The 14,999-nt window shown below is 36.5% G+C and overlaps 1 protein-coding gene across 5 annotated transcripts in view; it reads left to right on the plus strand.

Moving 5' to 3' along the window:
• The window catches only part of LOC119782075 (rho GTPase-activating protein 42), a 138,216-nt gene extending 125,638 nt beyond the window's left edge, over positions 1–12,578 (plus strand). For 3 of the 5 annotated variants that reach the window (XM_038282855.1, XM_038282850.1, XM_038282852.1), the window contains 8 exons: positions 87–192; positions 292–451; positions 4,166–4,316; positions 4,513–4,917; positions 5,514–5,670; positions 9,267–9,329; positions 9,417–9,496; positions 12,037–12,578. In XM_038282855.1, the coding sequence (XP_038138783.1) occupies positions 87–192; positions 292–451; positions 4,166–4,316; positions 4,513–4,917; positions 5,514–5,670; positions 9,267–9,329; positions 9,417–9,496; positions 12,037–12,125 (1,211 nt within the window). In that variant the 3' untranslated portion in view covers positions 12,126–12,578. The remainder of the gene's footprint in view (positions 1–86; positions 193–291; positions 452–4,165; positions 4,317–4,512; positions 4,918–5,513; positions 5,671–9,266; positions 9,330–9,416; positions 9,497–12,036) is intronic. The other 2 variants (XM_038282851.1, XM_038282854.1) reach the window with 1 other exon arrangement.
• Positions 12,579–14,999: the final 2,421 nt, after the last annotated feature.

Genomic DNA, 14,999 nt, shown 5'->3' on the forward strand with positions numbered 1-14,999 from the left:
CTTTTCCAAAAACCTTACAGACCTTCTACAACATTTTAATGCCTGATTTTATTGTGCATTTATTTAACTACTTTTTGCTCTTTCAGAGTCTGATGACCAAAACTACAGAGTGTGTGCTGTCCATGCTTTGGTTCATAAGCTACCTGATAAGAACAGGGAAATGCTGGAGTTACTGATTAAACACCTTGTCATGTAGGTGTTTCTGTAATCAAGCGATTGCACAAAAAAGTGGCCTGTTGAGAGACGAAATGAAGCTATAAGATTAATTAAACATTCCTGATGTCCACACAGAGTTTCTGCACAAAACCAGTTTAACTTGATGACAGTGTCCAACTTGGGTGTTATCTTTGGGCCGACGCTGATGCGGTCGCAGGAGGAGACGGTGGCTGCCATGATGAACATTAAGTTTCAGAACATCGTGGTGGAAATACTCATCGAGAACTTCACCAAGGTCAGAGATTGTTTTTAAACAGAAATCCCTTATGTAGAGAATTTTTTTCAGTAAGGATCTGTGTCTCTACTGCTGGATTTGTATTTTGATGTAATTTGTAAACAACATTTTGTGCATAACTTCAGGTACGTGTAAATGTTCAATAACAGTTACAAATATAGAAAAATTATGAATCCAAAATAATAATAGAGATACAAATCTGATATTTATGACTTTCACAAAGATTCCTATGCATAGAGGCTATGAGAACACAACGTTTTTTGAGACACATTTCACTCTTTCAGATTCATGTGGGCATGGTGTGTTTAAATGCTGATGGAAAGCTGGGTCATCTGAGTGTTGTTCAGACTCTAGCATTCTTTTGCACTGAACTTATCTCAATCTATACTTTTGCTGAACAATGTGGATTTTCTGTTGAAAATGGGATACCTCAGCATACATTAGTTAGAATACATACAACTATATCTAGTTTTTATTATTCTGTGGTTGTTTGTTTACATGCATAGTTGAGCAGTTACAAATATAATCCCTGGGTTTAAAGAAACAGCTGTTAGGTGGCTGAAAAAGACAGGCAGTCAGACTGAGAGAGACGAAGAAGAGAAGGAGACCGTTATGGCGACCAAATGAAGTTGATTGGATTTGGATATAAGATATTCAAACTCTGCAGATTTAGCAGCAGCTAGCTCAAGGCCGATTTGTTCAGGAACGCAGGTTTTAGTCTCTTTTAAGTCACTGAGTCAAATGACCAAAAAGCTATTGAAGAAAAATGACAATTTTTGACTAAAACAAAAAACATGAAAAGTCTTAAAACTGAATAAAAATTAATATAACCATTCTGTTCAGTCTAGTAAAAGAATTTTACACTAATTTCAAGTCAGTGGGTCACACATGACTTTGATAAAAAAAAAATACAAAAGTTTGATGGAAAAAAAGAAAAAAAAAAAAAAAAAATATATATATATATATATATATATATATATATATATATATATATATATATATATATATATATATATATAAAAGACAAAATTGAATTGAACGTTGTTTTCCTGATTTTTGCAATCTAGCTCTGGCTCTTCAAGTGCTTGAAACATCAGGTACATGATATATTTAAAAAAAAAAGGCTCTTACCGCCACTTGTACTCCTCATTTTTTTTGTACTGCTCAAAAATGCATGTAAATAAGCAACCATAGAGTAATAAAAAGTAGATGTAACCAAGTGGTGCTGAGGTATCCTATTTTCCAAAGAAATTCCTTTTTGCAAGTTTGGCACAAGTATAGAGTGAAATAAGTTTAGTGGAAAAACAAAAACAAAAAACGCTAGAATCTGAAAAAATCTCAGATGACCCAGCTTTGCACCAGCATTTAAACGCAGCATGTTCAAAGTAATCTGGGAGCATGAAATGTGTTTCAAAAACCGTTTCGTTCTCAAAACCTGATTTGTGTGCATGAATGTAATGCTTGTATGCACAGGAGCGTTTTGGAATTCCTAAATATAAGATTTGTGCCTGTATTTTTATGTTTTACTCTGTATTTGTTTTTGAGCAAACATTTAGAATAATTGAAGTTACCGGTATGCACAAAATGTTTAGTCCAGAAATACAGAAACAAATTTATTTTTAAACAAAATTCTCTCCATACACTCTTAATATCAGAATTAAATTGAATAAATATACACACATATTATTACTTCTGTTTATTTCAGAAGAGAAATCTGCCCTTTTTTAAATTGCCCCATTCTTATAGAGGTTTAATTTAAAAAGAGAAATAAAAAAATATATATATGGTGAATATGACATTTATATTCACCATATAACATGCAGCACCCTTCACAATCATTGACAGCCCCCTGATAGAGATACTGTATGTATAAAGGCCTTAAAATAAACTGTTGTTATGCAGACATGGTGGCTCCACTAGGTGCTACAGCTTTTTAACAGTGAGCTTCAGAGATCATTTTACCTCCAACCCCCTCACTCTGAGTGGGGAAAAGTAACCTCAAACCTGACCCATTCTAGTCTGTTCAGCTCCTTCTGTTTCAAATATTTTTCTTTGACTTTTTAAATTAGCAATTTTCAGCTAACAGCCATGATTTATTAAACATGAAGATACATCTAACTATTGACATATTTCAACTGTCTTTCCAATTTCAAGTCAAGCTAAGATCAACAGGCCTTGTTATCATACCTCAGGGACACAGGAAGTTATTTTTTCTCTTATGGAGACCAGTAAAAAATTCTACTACATAAGTATGTGTTGTTTATTTGAACAAATTATTTTCAAACTTACGAAGACTCACATGTGACTTACATGACTGGCATGTGATTTTCGTCTGTCCCATTTTGAAAACTGGCTAAAAGAAATTTCTCTTGGTGTTATCTTATAGTTACACATTTAGGAAACAGGTAGTAAGGGCCAAAACGCACCAGATCTCATTTGGTATTAGAAATCCAAAAAAACAAACAAATCTCTGACTTTCTAACCAAGATAAACCAATAGTCTATTTTTGGTCGGAGCTAAGCAGCAATGGGCTGCTCAGTGACGCAGTGGCTAGCACTGCTGCCTTGCCTTGCAGCAAGAAGGTTCTGGGTTCGATTCCCGACCTGTGGAACAGAGTTTGTATGTTCTCCCTGAGCATACGTGGGTTCTCTCTGGGTACTCTGAGATTCCTCCCAAAGTCCAAAAACATGACTGTTAGGTTAATTGGCTTCTCTAAATTCTCCTTAGGTGTGAGTGTGTGTGTGAATAGTTGTTTGTCCTGTTTGTCTCTGTGTTGCCCTGCGATAGAGTGGCGACCTGTCCAGGGTGGACCCCGCCTCTTGCCCATAGACAGCAGGAGATAGACACTGGCACCCCTCTTGACCCCACGTGGGATAAGCGTGTTAGAAAATGGATGGATGGATGGATGGAATTAGATTGAAGTCAGACATGACATTAGACACTGGTTAAAAGAAAACAGCAATGAAAAAAACATAAATGAGTCCAGTTTGCCAAGCTTCTCGTTGGAGCCTCACTCATGAAAATCAACAAACCTCATTCTAAGTTCAGAGGCATGTTCTCTTGTTTTTCCCCTGTTTAAATGTGAAACATAAAAAAAGTTACTTCCTTGTTTATGAACATCTGTATTCATCTTTTGTACACACTTTTTTTAATGCTCGGGTTAAGATTCTCAGACATCTAACTGGACTTCCAAGTTTAAAGACGATTAGTTTCCCATACAGGAAGCATTTTCAATTCAATGCTGTATTTTCTATAAGATGACCACATGTAAAGCTTGTGAAAATTCCAGGGAAAAAATAAGTTTTATTGGTCAAGTTGAGTGCCAGGAATCATGACACTGCTTATTTTTCTGCATTTCTCCTAATCCAACTTTTCTGTTCACTATATCAAATGCATTCCTATAAAAGACTAGATGAAACAAATTCATTGTGAGATTTTACTTCTGCAATAACATATGAATGTTAGAACCTTTTACACACCTTTGCCAGGGATGCCAACTATGGCACATTTCTGAAAATGGATAAAGATTGTTTTGACTTAGACTTAGACAACTTGTATCGTCATTTTGAATACAGAGAGAGTATACAAAACAAAATTTCATTTTGTACATCTTTCATGACATTTGCATTTCTTAAAGTGCAGCAGTGATCAAATGTAAACAGTGTGGAAGAAGGAAAAAAAAGGAACATCAATCGCTCTTTTCTTTACCTACAGATCTTTCAACAGCCTCCGGATCCCAATGTGCCTCTGCCACAACCGCAGAGCAGGACCGGCTCCCGCAGGAACAGAGCCATCTGCCTGTCCAAGGGGCCCCGCAAGCCCCGCAGTATTTATACCCCAACACTGTGCCTTGCAGATGCAGAAAGTGAGTACCACAGTATGGTTGCTTACTAACGAAGGTTATGCCATGACATACTTTTTTTTTTGTAACTGCTCTAAAAGTAATTTATTTCTGGAGTGATTGTAATAATAGAAATAATGTTCTTCCTCAAGGAAAAATATGGGGTTTATCTTTACAAAGCAAGCAGGTTTTTATGAGGGCCCTGCATGCCTCCTTTCTGGTCTCTGCATAGGTGACACCTTGAGCAGCAGTCCAAGCAGCACTCCGATGGGAAGCATGGAGTCTCTTTCATCCCATTCCTCTGAGCAGAATACCTCCTCCAAAACCGCATCCTCCAGACCAGGGACAAGCTACAGCATGGCGGACCTCCTCCGTCTGACGCCCTCGCAGCTCTCCAACGGCCCTAGGACTGCGGGGTGTGTCAGCAGCCCCGAGTCCAGCTCCAGGGAGGAGGGAGGTCGAACAGATGGAGAATCAGAGGACACTTTTAGTCTGTCCTCCATTAGCACAACACCTCAACTCTCTCCTGCACCCAAAAAAGCCCCCCACTGCTTCACTGACCTCAAGCCAGTCCTGCTGAATCGCAACATTTCTCCATCACTGAAATCCCTGCAAGGATCTAACGGTAAGAAAATTTTTTTTTTCCTTTTTTCAAAAGAAAAATGAATCATCAGTCTGACATTCCCAGTTTAAACCAAGTTTTCACACATGCTATATTAGAAATACATACGCTTTATTTCACACCACCTAAAATTTGATTTGAAAAAACAAAAAATTCCCAAATGCCCAAATAAGCAGATATTTTTTATTGCTGCCATTAAAGCCAGAAGGCCATGTTAACTATAGGAATACTAGACTTTTGATACTTGCAAAGATGGTGATCTCATGGCTTTGTAACGATAATTTGAAATAAATGTGGCAACAGATAGTGATGTAATTTGAAGACAATGGCTTAAATATGCTTTCCTTATATTATATGAAAAAAAATCCCCAAAGAACAGCCAAGGTATTAGAAAAAGGTTTATGGAAAAATCTGGTTCATCCTATGTAACCTTTTCCATACCTAAAGTATTTGCACCTATAAAAATAGGCAAATCATGTTTTAAATGAAATGGATGATTTATTGAATCCAGGATGTTTGCTTCCAGATGCTTTGTTATTAGATTTTTTTGTCTTCTGATCCTCTGCAAACCATTCTTATTATCATATCTGACTCTGAAGGCCAGCGGAGCTCCTCTGGATCTGTTCAAAGTTTGTCAACACTGGAGGCCAAAGAGAGTTTAAAGCCCGGTGATCACCCGAGCCTTCCACCCAAGCAAGTGATCCGCCGCAGGACAGACGCCTCGACTAACAACGGCTACCAGAGGCCTGGCTCAGTGTAACAAAGTTTTTAAAAAAACTCTATTTTCACTCATGAAATCATATCTTTTTCTTTTATCTATTTCTTTGTCCTTAAATGATTAGCAAACTGGAACAGTTTGGTTATTTGTTTTGGTAGTATATCTAGTTTCTTAGTGTCGTTCTAAGTCAACAAATGATTTACAACTTTTATCTGAGTTTCGAGATATATTCTACAGACAAAATGGTTCATCGGTTATCCAAAAGAAAACAAAGACTTGTTGGTGTTTAGATAATTTAGATACTAGATGTATATATTATCTTGCAAAAATGTTTTACCTCATATATTTTTTTTAATTTTGTTAGATTTAAACCACAAACTTATGATTAAACAGTAGAAAAGGAACAACACTGGGTGTACAAAGCTTTTAACTCAAGATTTTCATTAGATCTGTAGGTGAAAAAACATGTAAAAGGTGCTATGGACAGTTGTTTGCCTGCGCTTTACTTTGATACCTCTAATCTTCTGCAATCAGTTTCCTTAAGAACTCCCTTAATCACTTGGGGGGAAAAGAACGTCAGTCAGTAGATGGTCTCCTGTGGGTAAAGGCCTCAGTATAGATCTGAAGGGATCAAAGTTTTGTCAGAAAACATTAGTAAACAAGCAACGTAATAAGGAACTGAAAACGAAGCAGGCAGGTCTAGAGGAAGGGATAAAAAGGTTAATTTAATATTATAAAAAAAAGCTATTTTAAGCTCCAAGAGTCCTGCTCAATCAGTCATGTAAGGATAGAACAGCTGCAAACATTGGCATGGTGATATGGACTTAATAGTTTTAATGACAATAGTTTGTTGTATTTAATATGAAGGAATAAGATAAGTTTGAATATAATAAATATTTTAAAAGTCATCGCAAACGTTTTGTTTTTTTAAACCTGTTCCTGTATTTAGTCAGAGCCCCACAAATGCTGATTATTGCAGTGACACAGCTCAATAACAGGCATTAATTGTTCACTTAATCTGCCTATAGATATAGTTATATATCTTTTCTTTCTTTTAGAAGGGGTGGATTTGGAGGCATCAATTTGTTTTTCCTTCTAATGATAAATCACACATTTTATTTTCAATGTATTTTTTGATAACAGTAAACGGAATTAATCAGGGAAGAAAGCAGGAGCCTCTTTAGCCAGGCCAGCCAGACTGACTTACAGAGGGTAGAGTAGAAATCAGACTCTGACTGTGCTAATCAGAGTGCAGGAGGTGTAAGTTTATGCTTCTGTCAGAATTACCCACAATGCAAAGGTTTTCTGTAACCTCCAAAGTCAAGATGGCAGCTCAATCGGAGCAGTGTTTTTAATTTTGCTCTTTATTATGTCACAAATGAGGCAAGGCCAGTTTATTTATATAGCACAGTTCAGTAAAAAGACAATGCAAAGTGCTTTGTATGGATGAAAAAATAAAATAGAAGCAAAATAAAATCAGAACAAAGAGAATGAATATAAAAACATGATAAAAGCACAATGTGAAACAAATAAAGCAGTTGGACCACAGCATTAAACTAATAATACCTCAGTTAATAGTTTAACTTCAACAGTTAGAGGAAGTTCTAAACAAACAAGATTTTAACTTTGACTTAAAAGAACTCAGGCTTTCAGCACTTTTACAGTCTTCTGGGAGTGTGATCCTGATAAGTGGAGAATCTGAACTAAATGCTGCTTCTCCATGTTTGGTTCCAGTTCTGGGTGCATAGAGTAGACTAGAGCTAGAAGACCCAAGTTGTCTGGTAGTGGGATATTTCATCAAAATTGGCTGCTTTAAGAGTGACTTTTTGGTGTCAGGTCGTCACTACTGACTGGTTCTAACCTGTTACTGCCGACTCTGTTAGTACCGCCCAGGTCCTGCCTTTGAAATTGGTATCTACTAGCTCCTTTCCACACTGCTTTGCAATGGGGGGCGGCAGTGGCATCGGATGAAGGAGTTCAAACCCCGGCACCGGCTTCAGTGTCAATATGTCCTTAGGCAAGACACTTCACCTGCATTGTCTACTCGTGGTGGTTAGAGGGCCCGGTGGCGAGAGTGTTCTGCAGCCTTGCTTCTGTCAGTGAGCCCCATGGCAGCTGTGGCTACAACGTAGCTTGCCATCATCAGTGGGTGAATGACTGAATGTAGTGTAAAGCACTTTGGTCAAGTCTCCTGACTTGAAAAAGTGCTATATAAGTACAGTACAGGCCATTTACCATGTATACGTCTTAAATAAATCTGGCTGTCCAGGCTAAAGGCCCTGGGCAAAATAAAAGCCTTCAAAAACCTGTCAGAGTTTGTGACAAAGTAAGGGCTATATCAAACATGGAGAGAATGGTGCTCTGTTCGGATAAGACCTATTTTTTATGAAAAAAAAAAGAAAATGTAAGGTGAAACTGTAATCCCGCACCATCCCCGCAGAATAGCATGGAGGTCCAAGCTTACGGCTATTGGAAGCTACATTTTTTCAGAAAGCTGCTCATATTTAAAATGAATGAATGCATTCATCCTTTGGTTGCACGAAGACCATAAACATACAACCACACCTACAAGGGAAGAGATCGATGCATAAGCTTTGGATTAAATGGCCCAGTCACAGTCCAGTCGTATATCCAGTTCATGATCTCAGGCAAAAAAAAATAACAAAATCATACAGAGATTCTTTCAGATCTGAATGACGCAGAGTTAAAGAAGGGACAACAGTTTCAGTCTCTGGAAGCATGCCACACTATTCAGATTGTTTCTATTTTGTGTTGGTGTGCAACATGAAAAAATAAATACATCATTAAAGTATATTAAAGTTTCTTTTTCCCACGTGACAAATGTGGAAACAGCTCTAGAGCTGTATGCCTAGCTACTTTAATACAATTAATATTTATACAGAGAGACAGCATCCAATTGGCACCACAAATATGCAATAGCCCAGCAGGACCAGAGCACAATAACTTAGCAACAATTCTTTCTGCCTTCCTTCCTCACTCTCCCTCCTTCCCCTCTGAGTTGTCTGCCTCCTCCCTTGTCGGTTTATGAGCATTGAGAGGTTTCTAAAATCGGATGAGTGCATGTTTGGAGATTTATGTCTTCTCTGCACTGGTGGGAGGGCTGGCTTTAATTACGTTCTGCTTGCTCCAGGGTTGATGTGACCCAGCAGCAGTCTGTGCTTGTTCTCCTGGGACAAATAGATTGTTTTACTTTTGGTGTCTGAGGAGCCAGTCACACGGTCTCAAGAGTAGTCTTTCCCTGCATAGTACCCACCCAGTTAGCCCTTCAGGCGCTGCTGATGCCCTTGACTCCTACATTTTGCATGCGCCGGGGTTATGCACGTCTGTGTTGCATATTTTAAATTGATTCTTTGGGTTGGAGAGGCTCCGTCTTCCTGGCGGAAGGAAACCTCCCCTTATATGTAGTTTTTCCTTTTCACTTCATTGTGAAATGTGGAACACTGGTAAAGTTCAGTGGATAGATGTAATATGGTCAGAAGAGGTCAGTTAGTATTAGAATTTCAATAAAAAAAAAAAATAGTGAAAGTTTTGTGATTTTTATTTTTTATTTATTTTTATAAGAGTATAGATTATCTTTCTTTTATGGAGGGATTTTATTTTTCTTCTATATTAGGGTTGCTGCGAGAGCTCTGCTGTTTGAAAACCCCTCATCTTCACAGTCCATCCCAAATGGAAGGTAAAAATAAAACCATCTTCAAACTGTGGGCCTAATTATTTACACCATTTCAGATTCATTACATTTTCTTTTGGTTTGGCTTTATAGGGATGCCAAGGCTATGTATTCCTGTGAAGCAGAGCACAGCAATGAGCTCAGCTTCCCCCAGGGGGCGCTCTTCTCAAACGGTAAGGAAACAGAAATCTTTAAAGGACTTTGTTTTTGTCTCCAGAACCTTTTGCAGGTATAGCTACACCTCAGTAAATAAATATCATAGGAAGAACATTTATTACATTGAATACATAAAAAAAATTTAACTTTTATAGATTCATGGAACACAGAGATGTATTTTTGGTATTTATTTCAGGAGTTTTTTTAAGATTATTGGGTGTAGCTAATGTTATAAAGGATATCTAAATATTAGGAAGGACCTGTAAAAAGCAAAACAAAAAACAATCCAACAAAACACATTGTGTGCAAAACCATATTATGGCCTGCCTAATCTGGACTAACAGGGCTGGTTTTATTGTTTACTAATAAGCGGTGAAAAATGAACACTATCGATGCAAGTTGTTGAAGAATTGCTGAAATAAAGAATCATTATTACATTTACTTTACTTTGTTAAAGTAAAGTATAGATTTAAATGAAAGACAAAAAAATATGACTGAAAAAAGTGCTCAAGCATTTGAGGGGATCAAAAAGTTTAGACAATTGGTTCACTGGAGTCACAGTTTCAGCATCACAAGACTTTATATTCATTGTTAATCCAGTCGCAGAATGAAATAAAAAAGTGTCCACGTTCAGTGCCTGCATGGATTAAAAATAAGTAGAAATGCAACAATTGTAACTTGGGCTACAACTGTTGCATTTCTTTTGTTGAGCTACTTCTACATGAAATATCGCCTCAGAAGTCTCTTAGCTAAAGAGAAGAAAAGGCTACACTATTGTTCCGCAATCCAAAGTCTACAATAACAGTAAGCTCTGCATCTCATGCAAAAAGTTAAAGGGCAGCACCGTTTTTTTTTTTTTTTTACATTGTCCCCTTGATTTTACGTTATTACACCATGTTCTACTCACCCATATTAGTTTTGTGTCATTTGGAGCGGTTCCGAAGATATTCGGTTTTGTAATATCCAAGTAACGTAATTTACGTAAAATCAAGGGGCCAATGTAAAAAAAAAAAAAAAACAGTGTTCCCCTTTAAGACCCTGGAGGGGGAAATGAGAGGAACAGAATCCAAACTGCTTGAGGTTTATCTGTTTATTATATTTTAAGCATTGAAAGGGATTTTTTTTGTTTTCCGTTTGCAAGCAAGAAGATTCTGATTTCATCTTCCATCAACATGTCCACACTGTATCAATATCTGCTTTAATGATTAGCATATTACTGTGCTTGATTGGGTGACAAACCTTCTAAGCTACTGTAAAACCCTGGAGCATCATGAAGACAAATGTGAGATTTACCAGACCCAAGATTATAGACAAGCTGGAGGCCATAATTAGAGTGACCTAAACACCTCATCAATTCACCTCCATGCCCCGCCACACTAATGCAGTAATTCATGCAAAAGGAGACTTCACCAAGTATGAAGTGTATACACCTTTTAGTACACTTGTTGTTTGGATGACATCTGTTTATTGATCCAGAAATGATCCAGGGTTTCCGCGGATCATTTAAAATAGTTACAATTCTTTTTTTTTTTTTTTCATTAATTTAATACATTTTCATTTTTTCATTAATTTTTATAATTTTTATAATTTTTTTTATTTTTCTGTGTAACAATCAACATATACCGAACCGAACCGAAAATCGTGACCACGAAACCGTGAACCAAACCGAACCGTGGATTTTGTGAACCGTTCCACCCCAATATATATATATATATATATATATATATATATATATATATATATATATATATATATATATATATATATATATATATATATATGCTTGTTTTAGCTGTAAGAAAATAAATAAATAAAATAAGTAGAAATAGAAATAATGCTTAAATACAATGTCTGTATGAAAAAAATACTATATAAAACATGACAATTTCCAAGTGAAATGTACATTTTGATGATTTTGTCATTTATTGAGATGTACTAATATACTGGCATCTTACAGGGTGGCACACTGTAATTGTTTGGTAGAGGAATGAAAAAAATAAATAAATAAAAACCACTCATCCATCTATACATGGTAAAAAGCCTAACAACCATGAGATTTTTATTATTGCCTCCTGCCTTTTTTCCCAATAAAGAGATGACTTGGCCCATAACCAGTGCAGCCAGGTCACTGTAACCTAGTGATTGAAGGCATTGGTGCCTGTTCCCTGTTAACACAGCCAGCAGAGTCTACAGCCAAATGCAAAAACGTCAACAAATGCTCCCTCCAATTTCAAAGCAGGCCCCATTGCATTTATTGCTCTCCACATTAACAGGGCATTTTCCCTTTTCTCTGCTTTACTCAGTAATTACCCTACTGCTATTTTCTTTTTAATGTTGTTTGAATCATTTTTTTTTAGGATATGAGTTTAAGTTGTAAAATATCCCCTCATAGGTGACTCAAACAGTAGGCAATCCCTAAATCTTCAGTAGACTTTTCACTAGATTTTGTTTATGATGTTAGTTAAGTTGTGCAACTAATTAGATGATAAACAACTGGTGCTTTATCTGAGACTTGCATGAACTTACATTATTTTTTTCTCTCTCTGCTGCCCTTTAGTCTACCCTTCTGTTGAACCAGGCTGGCTCCAAGCAACATACGAGGGAAAAACAGGTTTAATACCAGAAAATTATGTTGTTTACCTGTAACAAAGGATCAATTTGCCATTTTATTTGTGGTAACCATGGATAAAGCTCATTGTTGTCCACTGTTGTGATGATCTTAATATGCAGTTCTTGGTCACAGATTTACATCTGCTAAAAAATTGGAATGAATCTCTTTTGAATTCTCAATTAGCAGTGATATATATGTGAAGGGTTCTTCTTCCAGGGTGAATTTTAAATGCAATACGCTGTAGGTAAATTTTATGTGAATATGAAAATATGTTAATCTTGGATACATACATACATAAATAAGTAAAAAATAAATCCTTCGAAGATAGGAAGCAAAGCTAAGGGTTTACATACATTGCTTAAGATGGAGGTCTTCAACAGGGGGTCCACGGAGGTACTGCATGGGGGGTCCCGAAAGTTTTGGTTGATTAGACCTTTTATTTATATTGCCCCTGCATTTTTTCCCCTACACTGTAGTAAACAGATAAATGGAGGCAGAAGATGTCTTTCAGTCATCAATGCACGCATTCAGCGACACACAGGAGCTCTTTCAAACTGGCCACCATTTCATTCACAACACCTGTCCCATCAAACAGGAATCAGAATCAGAAATACCTTAATAATCCCAGGGCATTACATTACTCCTTATGTAATAGTGACTATAGGACCAGTTTGATATAACACAATTGCATACACTATATTTAATTAGGGGGTCCCCGCTCCGTCTCCCCATCAGTTTGGGGGCACTTGGCCTGAAAAACATTGAAGACCCCTGGCTTAAGAAGTGTAATGGCATAACTGCAAGCTGTATTTGCAAACCAATAGTAAAATGCCTTTTTTCTTAAAATCCTTATAATTACTTAAAGTCATAGTAAACCTGAATCCACCCTGATATTTCAATTTGAAAACAAGTCATGTCCCACCAGTTTGAATTTATTTAGGATTTTCTTTAATCTGCACATTCCAAGTTTTACATACAGTCCAATAACTTCCTGTATAGTTAAAGTCAGTGCGTTCCAGAGGTTTTTATCATTCCTAAAGCAGTTTTGATGTCTTGATTTACTTTCAACAATCTCACAAAAACTTGTATCCTCAAATTTAGGAAAACTGGCTGAGGTATTTAAAGGGATATGAATTAAGGTCTGAGCTTCCTTCATTTGTTGAAAACTTCCTCAATATTTATTCATGATTTAGTAAGCTGCTAATCAGACTCAAATTCAGCCATTATTTATCTTGCCTTTTTCATCGCAATTGACACATTTTTTACTTTCTTACTCTTGTGTGGAGTTTGAGGTACACTTGTGGTTTTCTGTGATCCATCTTCACAGTCACTCCTGTTCTATCACCAATGCTTCAGTCAATGGCAGCAGAGACTCATCAAAGTAGCAAGGTTACAAGAGGGCGCAGCATGTTACATCCAGAGAATAAGACCAAAATAACTATCATGAACTGACTAATGGAGTGTATCAAGGCAACTGTGTTAAATAGAGGAAAAGTCACTTTACATGTTGGGCAATTTCAACAGCTTCTATGGTAAAGTATAGAAATAAAATATAACTTTTAAAGCTATGCACCTTTAAGTAAAACCCATAAAACTATCCAGGCTTGTGCTTCTTAAACACCAGCTGTTGCACAACTAGTGTCAGCGTCAACAGTTTAACATTAAGATGTAGAAGAGAGAAAAGACAAGAAAATAAACCCCAGCTCCAAAATCAGCATTTTCAAGCATGAATGAAATTTGCAGCTGGTCTGGAGAAAAGTTCATTGTTATTTGAGAGATTCATTGAGCTCTTTAGCTGCAGTGAAAGAATGTTTGGAAAAGTCACTGTGAGACTTTTAAATTTAAAACCAAGTCTGCAAGGTCTTTAAAAAGTCATAAAAGACTTTAATGCGGTCATCATAACTTAAGACCCTAAAAAGTCTTAAATATCTGCAGAATATTGATATGGAATTAAATCATAAGTCCTTCATTTTTTTCATCTTTCATTCTTTTATCGTTTATCTTCTCTTTTATGTAATGCAGGCATTACTTTGTTCAATGATTTGTAGTTCTGGCTGAAGAAGCCCATTAGACAGGGCAGAAATAAGCATAAAGCATGTCAACAGGTCACCCAGCTGTCCCCACGTAACCACAAAAGAAGTATCTGTATAAACGTTTCAGTCATTTCAAAGCTGACTAATACACATCATCAATAACACTTTTTAATCTTATTGTTTACTCAGTAGGAAGAGAAGCCATGAAATCATAGCAACGGCTAGAGAAAAAAAAGCTTATTTCTGTTGAAAAAATACATTTTACAAGCCTAGACTGCAAAGTCTGTGAAAAATGCTTCATAATATATACATTTTTTTTGGATGTAAATATTTGGCTACATTTAATGTTATGGAAATGTGAGACAACCTGGTGGTGGCCGCTTCATTAAACAATCTTTTAACCCCCACCTTCAAAATGCTGTTTAGGTTCATTACACCAATGAGACACAAAGATCTACAATGCAAAATAGAGGGAAGATTTAAACAGTAAATATCAGCCTAAAGCCATAAAACTGTAAATAAAAATGATTATAAAACCAATGTTAAAAAAAGCCTTGTATTTCTCCTTAACTGTAAATCAAAGCCAAGCTGAAGAATTAGTCTATAAAAGGCAGTTAAACTCTCATTCACGGTGTCTGTTTTTTGGCAATTGGTGAGAAAATTTAATTTTACTGAAGAGGAGGATTTAAACCACTGTTTAAAAAAAATAGAAACTAGTCTGGGAATATGTTCAGATGTTGAACATAAAACGTCTGGCTTTCCCAAAACCCAGGGATCAACTTCCCGTATCAGAAAATGAACATTCTCCAAAGAAAAGTCTAGAAGAACATTGAAATAAGGTTTCTTTGCTGTCTGCTAAAACAGTATTTATCCATA

This window comes from Cyprinodon tularosa, unplaced genomic scaffold (assembly GCF_016077235.1).
Source record: "Cyprinodon tularosa strain WSP-4 unplaced genomic scaffold, ASM1607723v1 ctg188, whole genome shotgun sequence".
Taxonomy (NCBI): domain Eukaryota; kingdom Metazoa; phylum Chordata; class Actinopteri; order Cyprinodontiformes; family Cyprinodontidae; genus Cyprinodon; species Cyprinodon tularosa.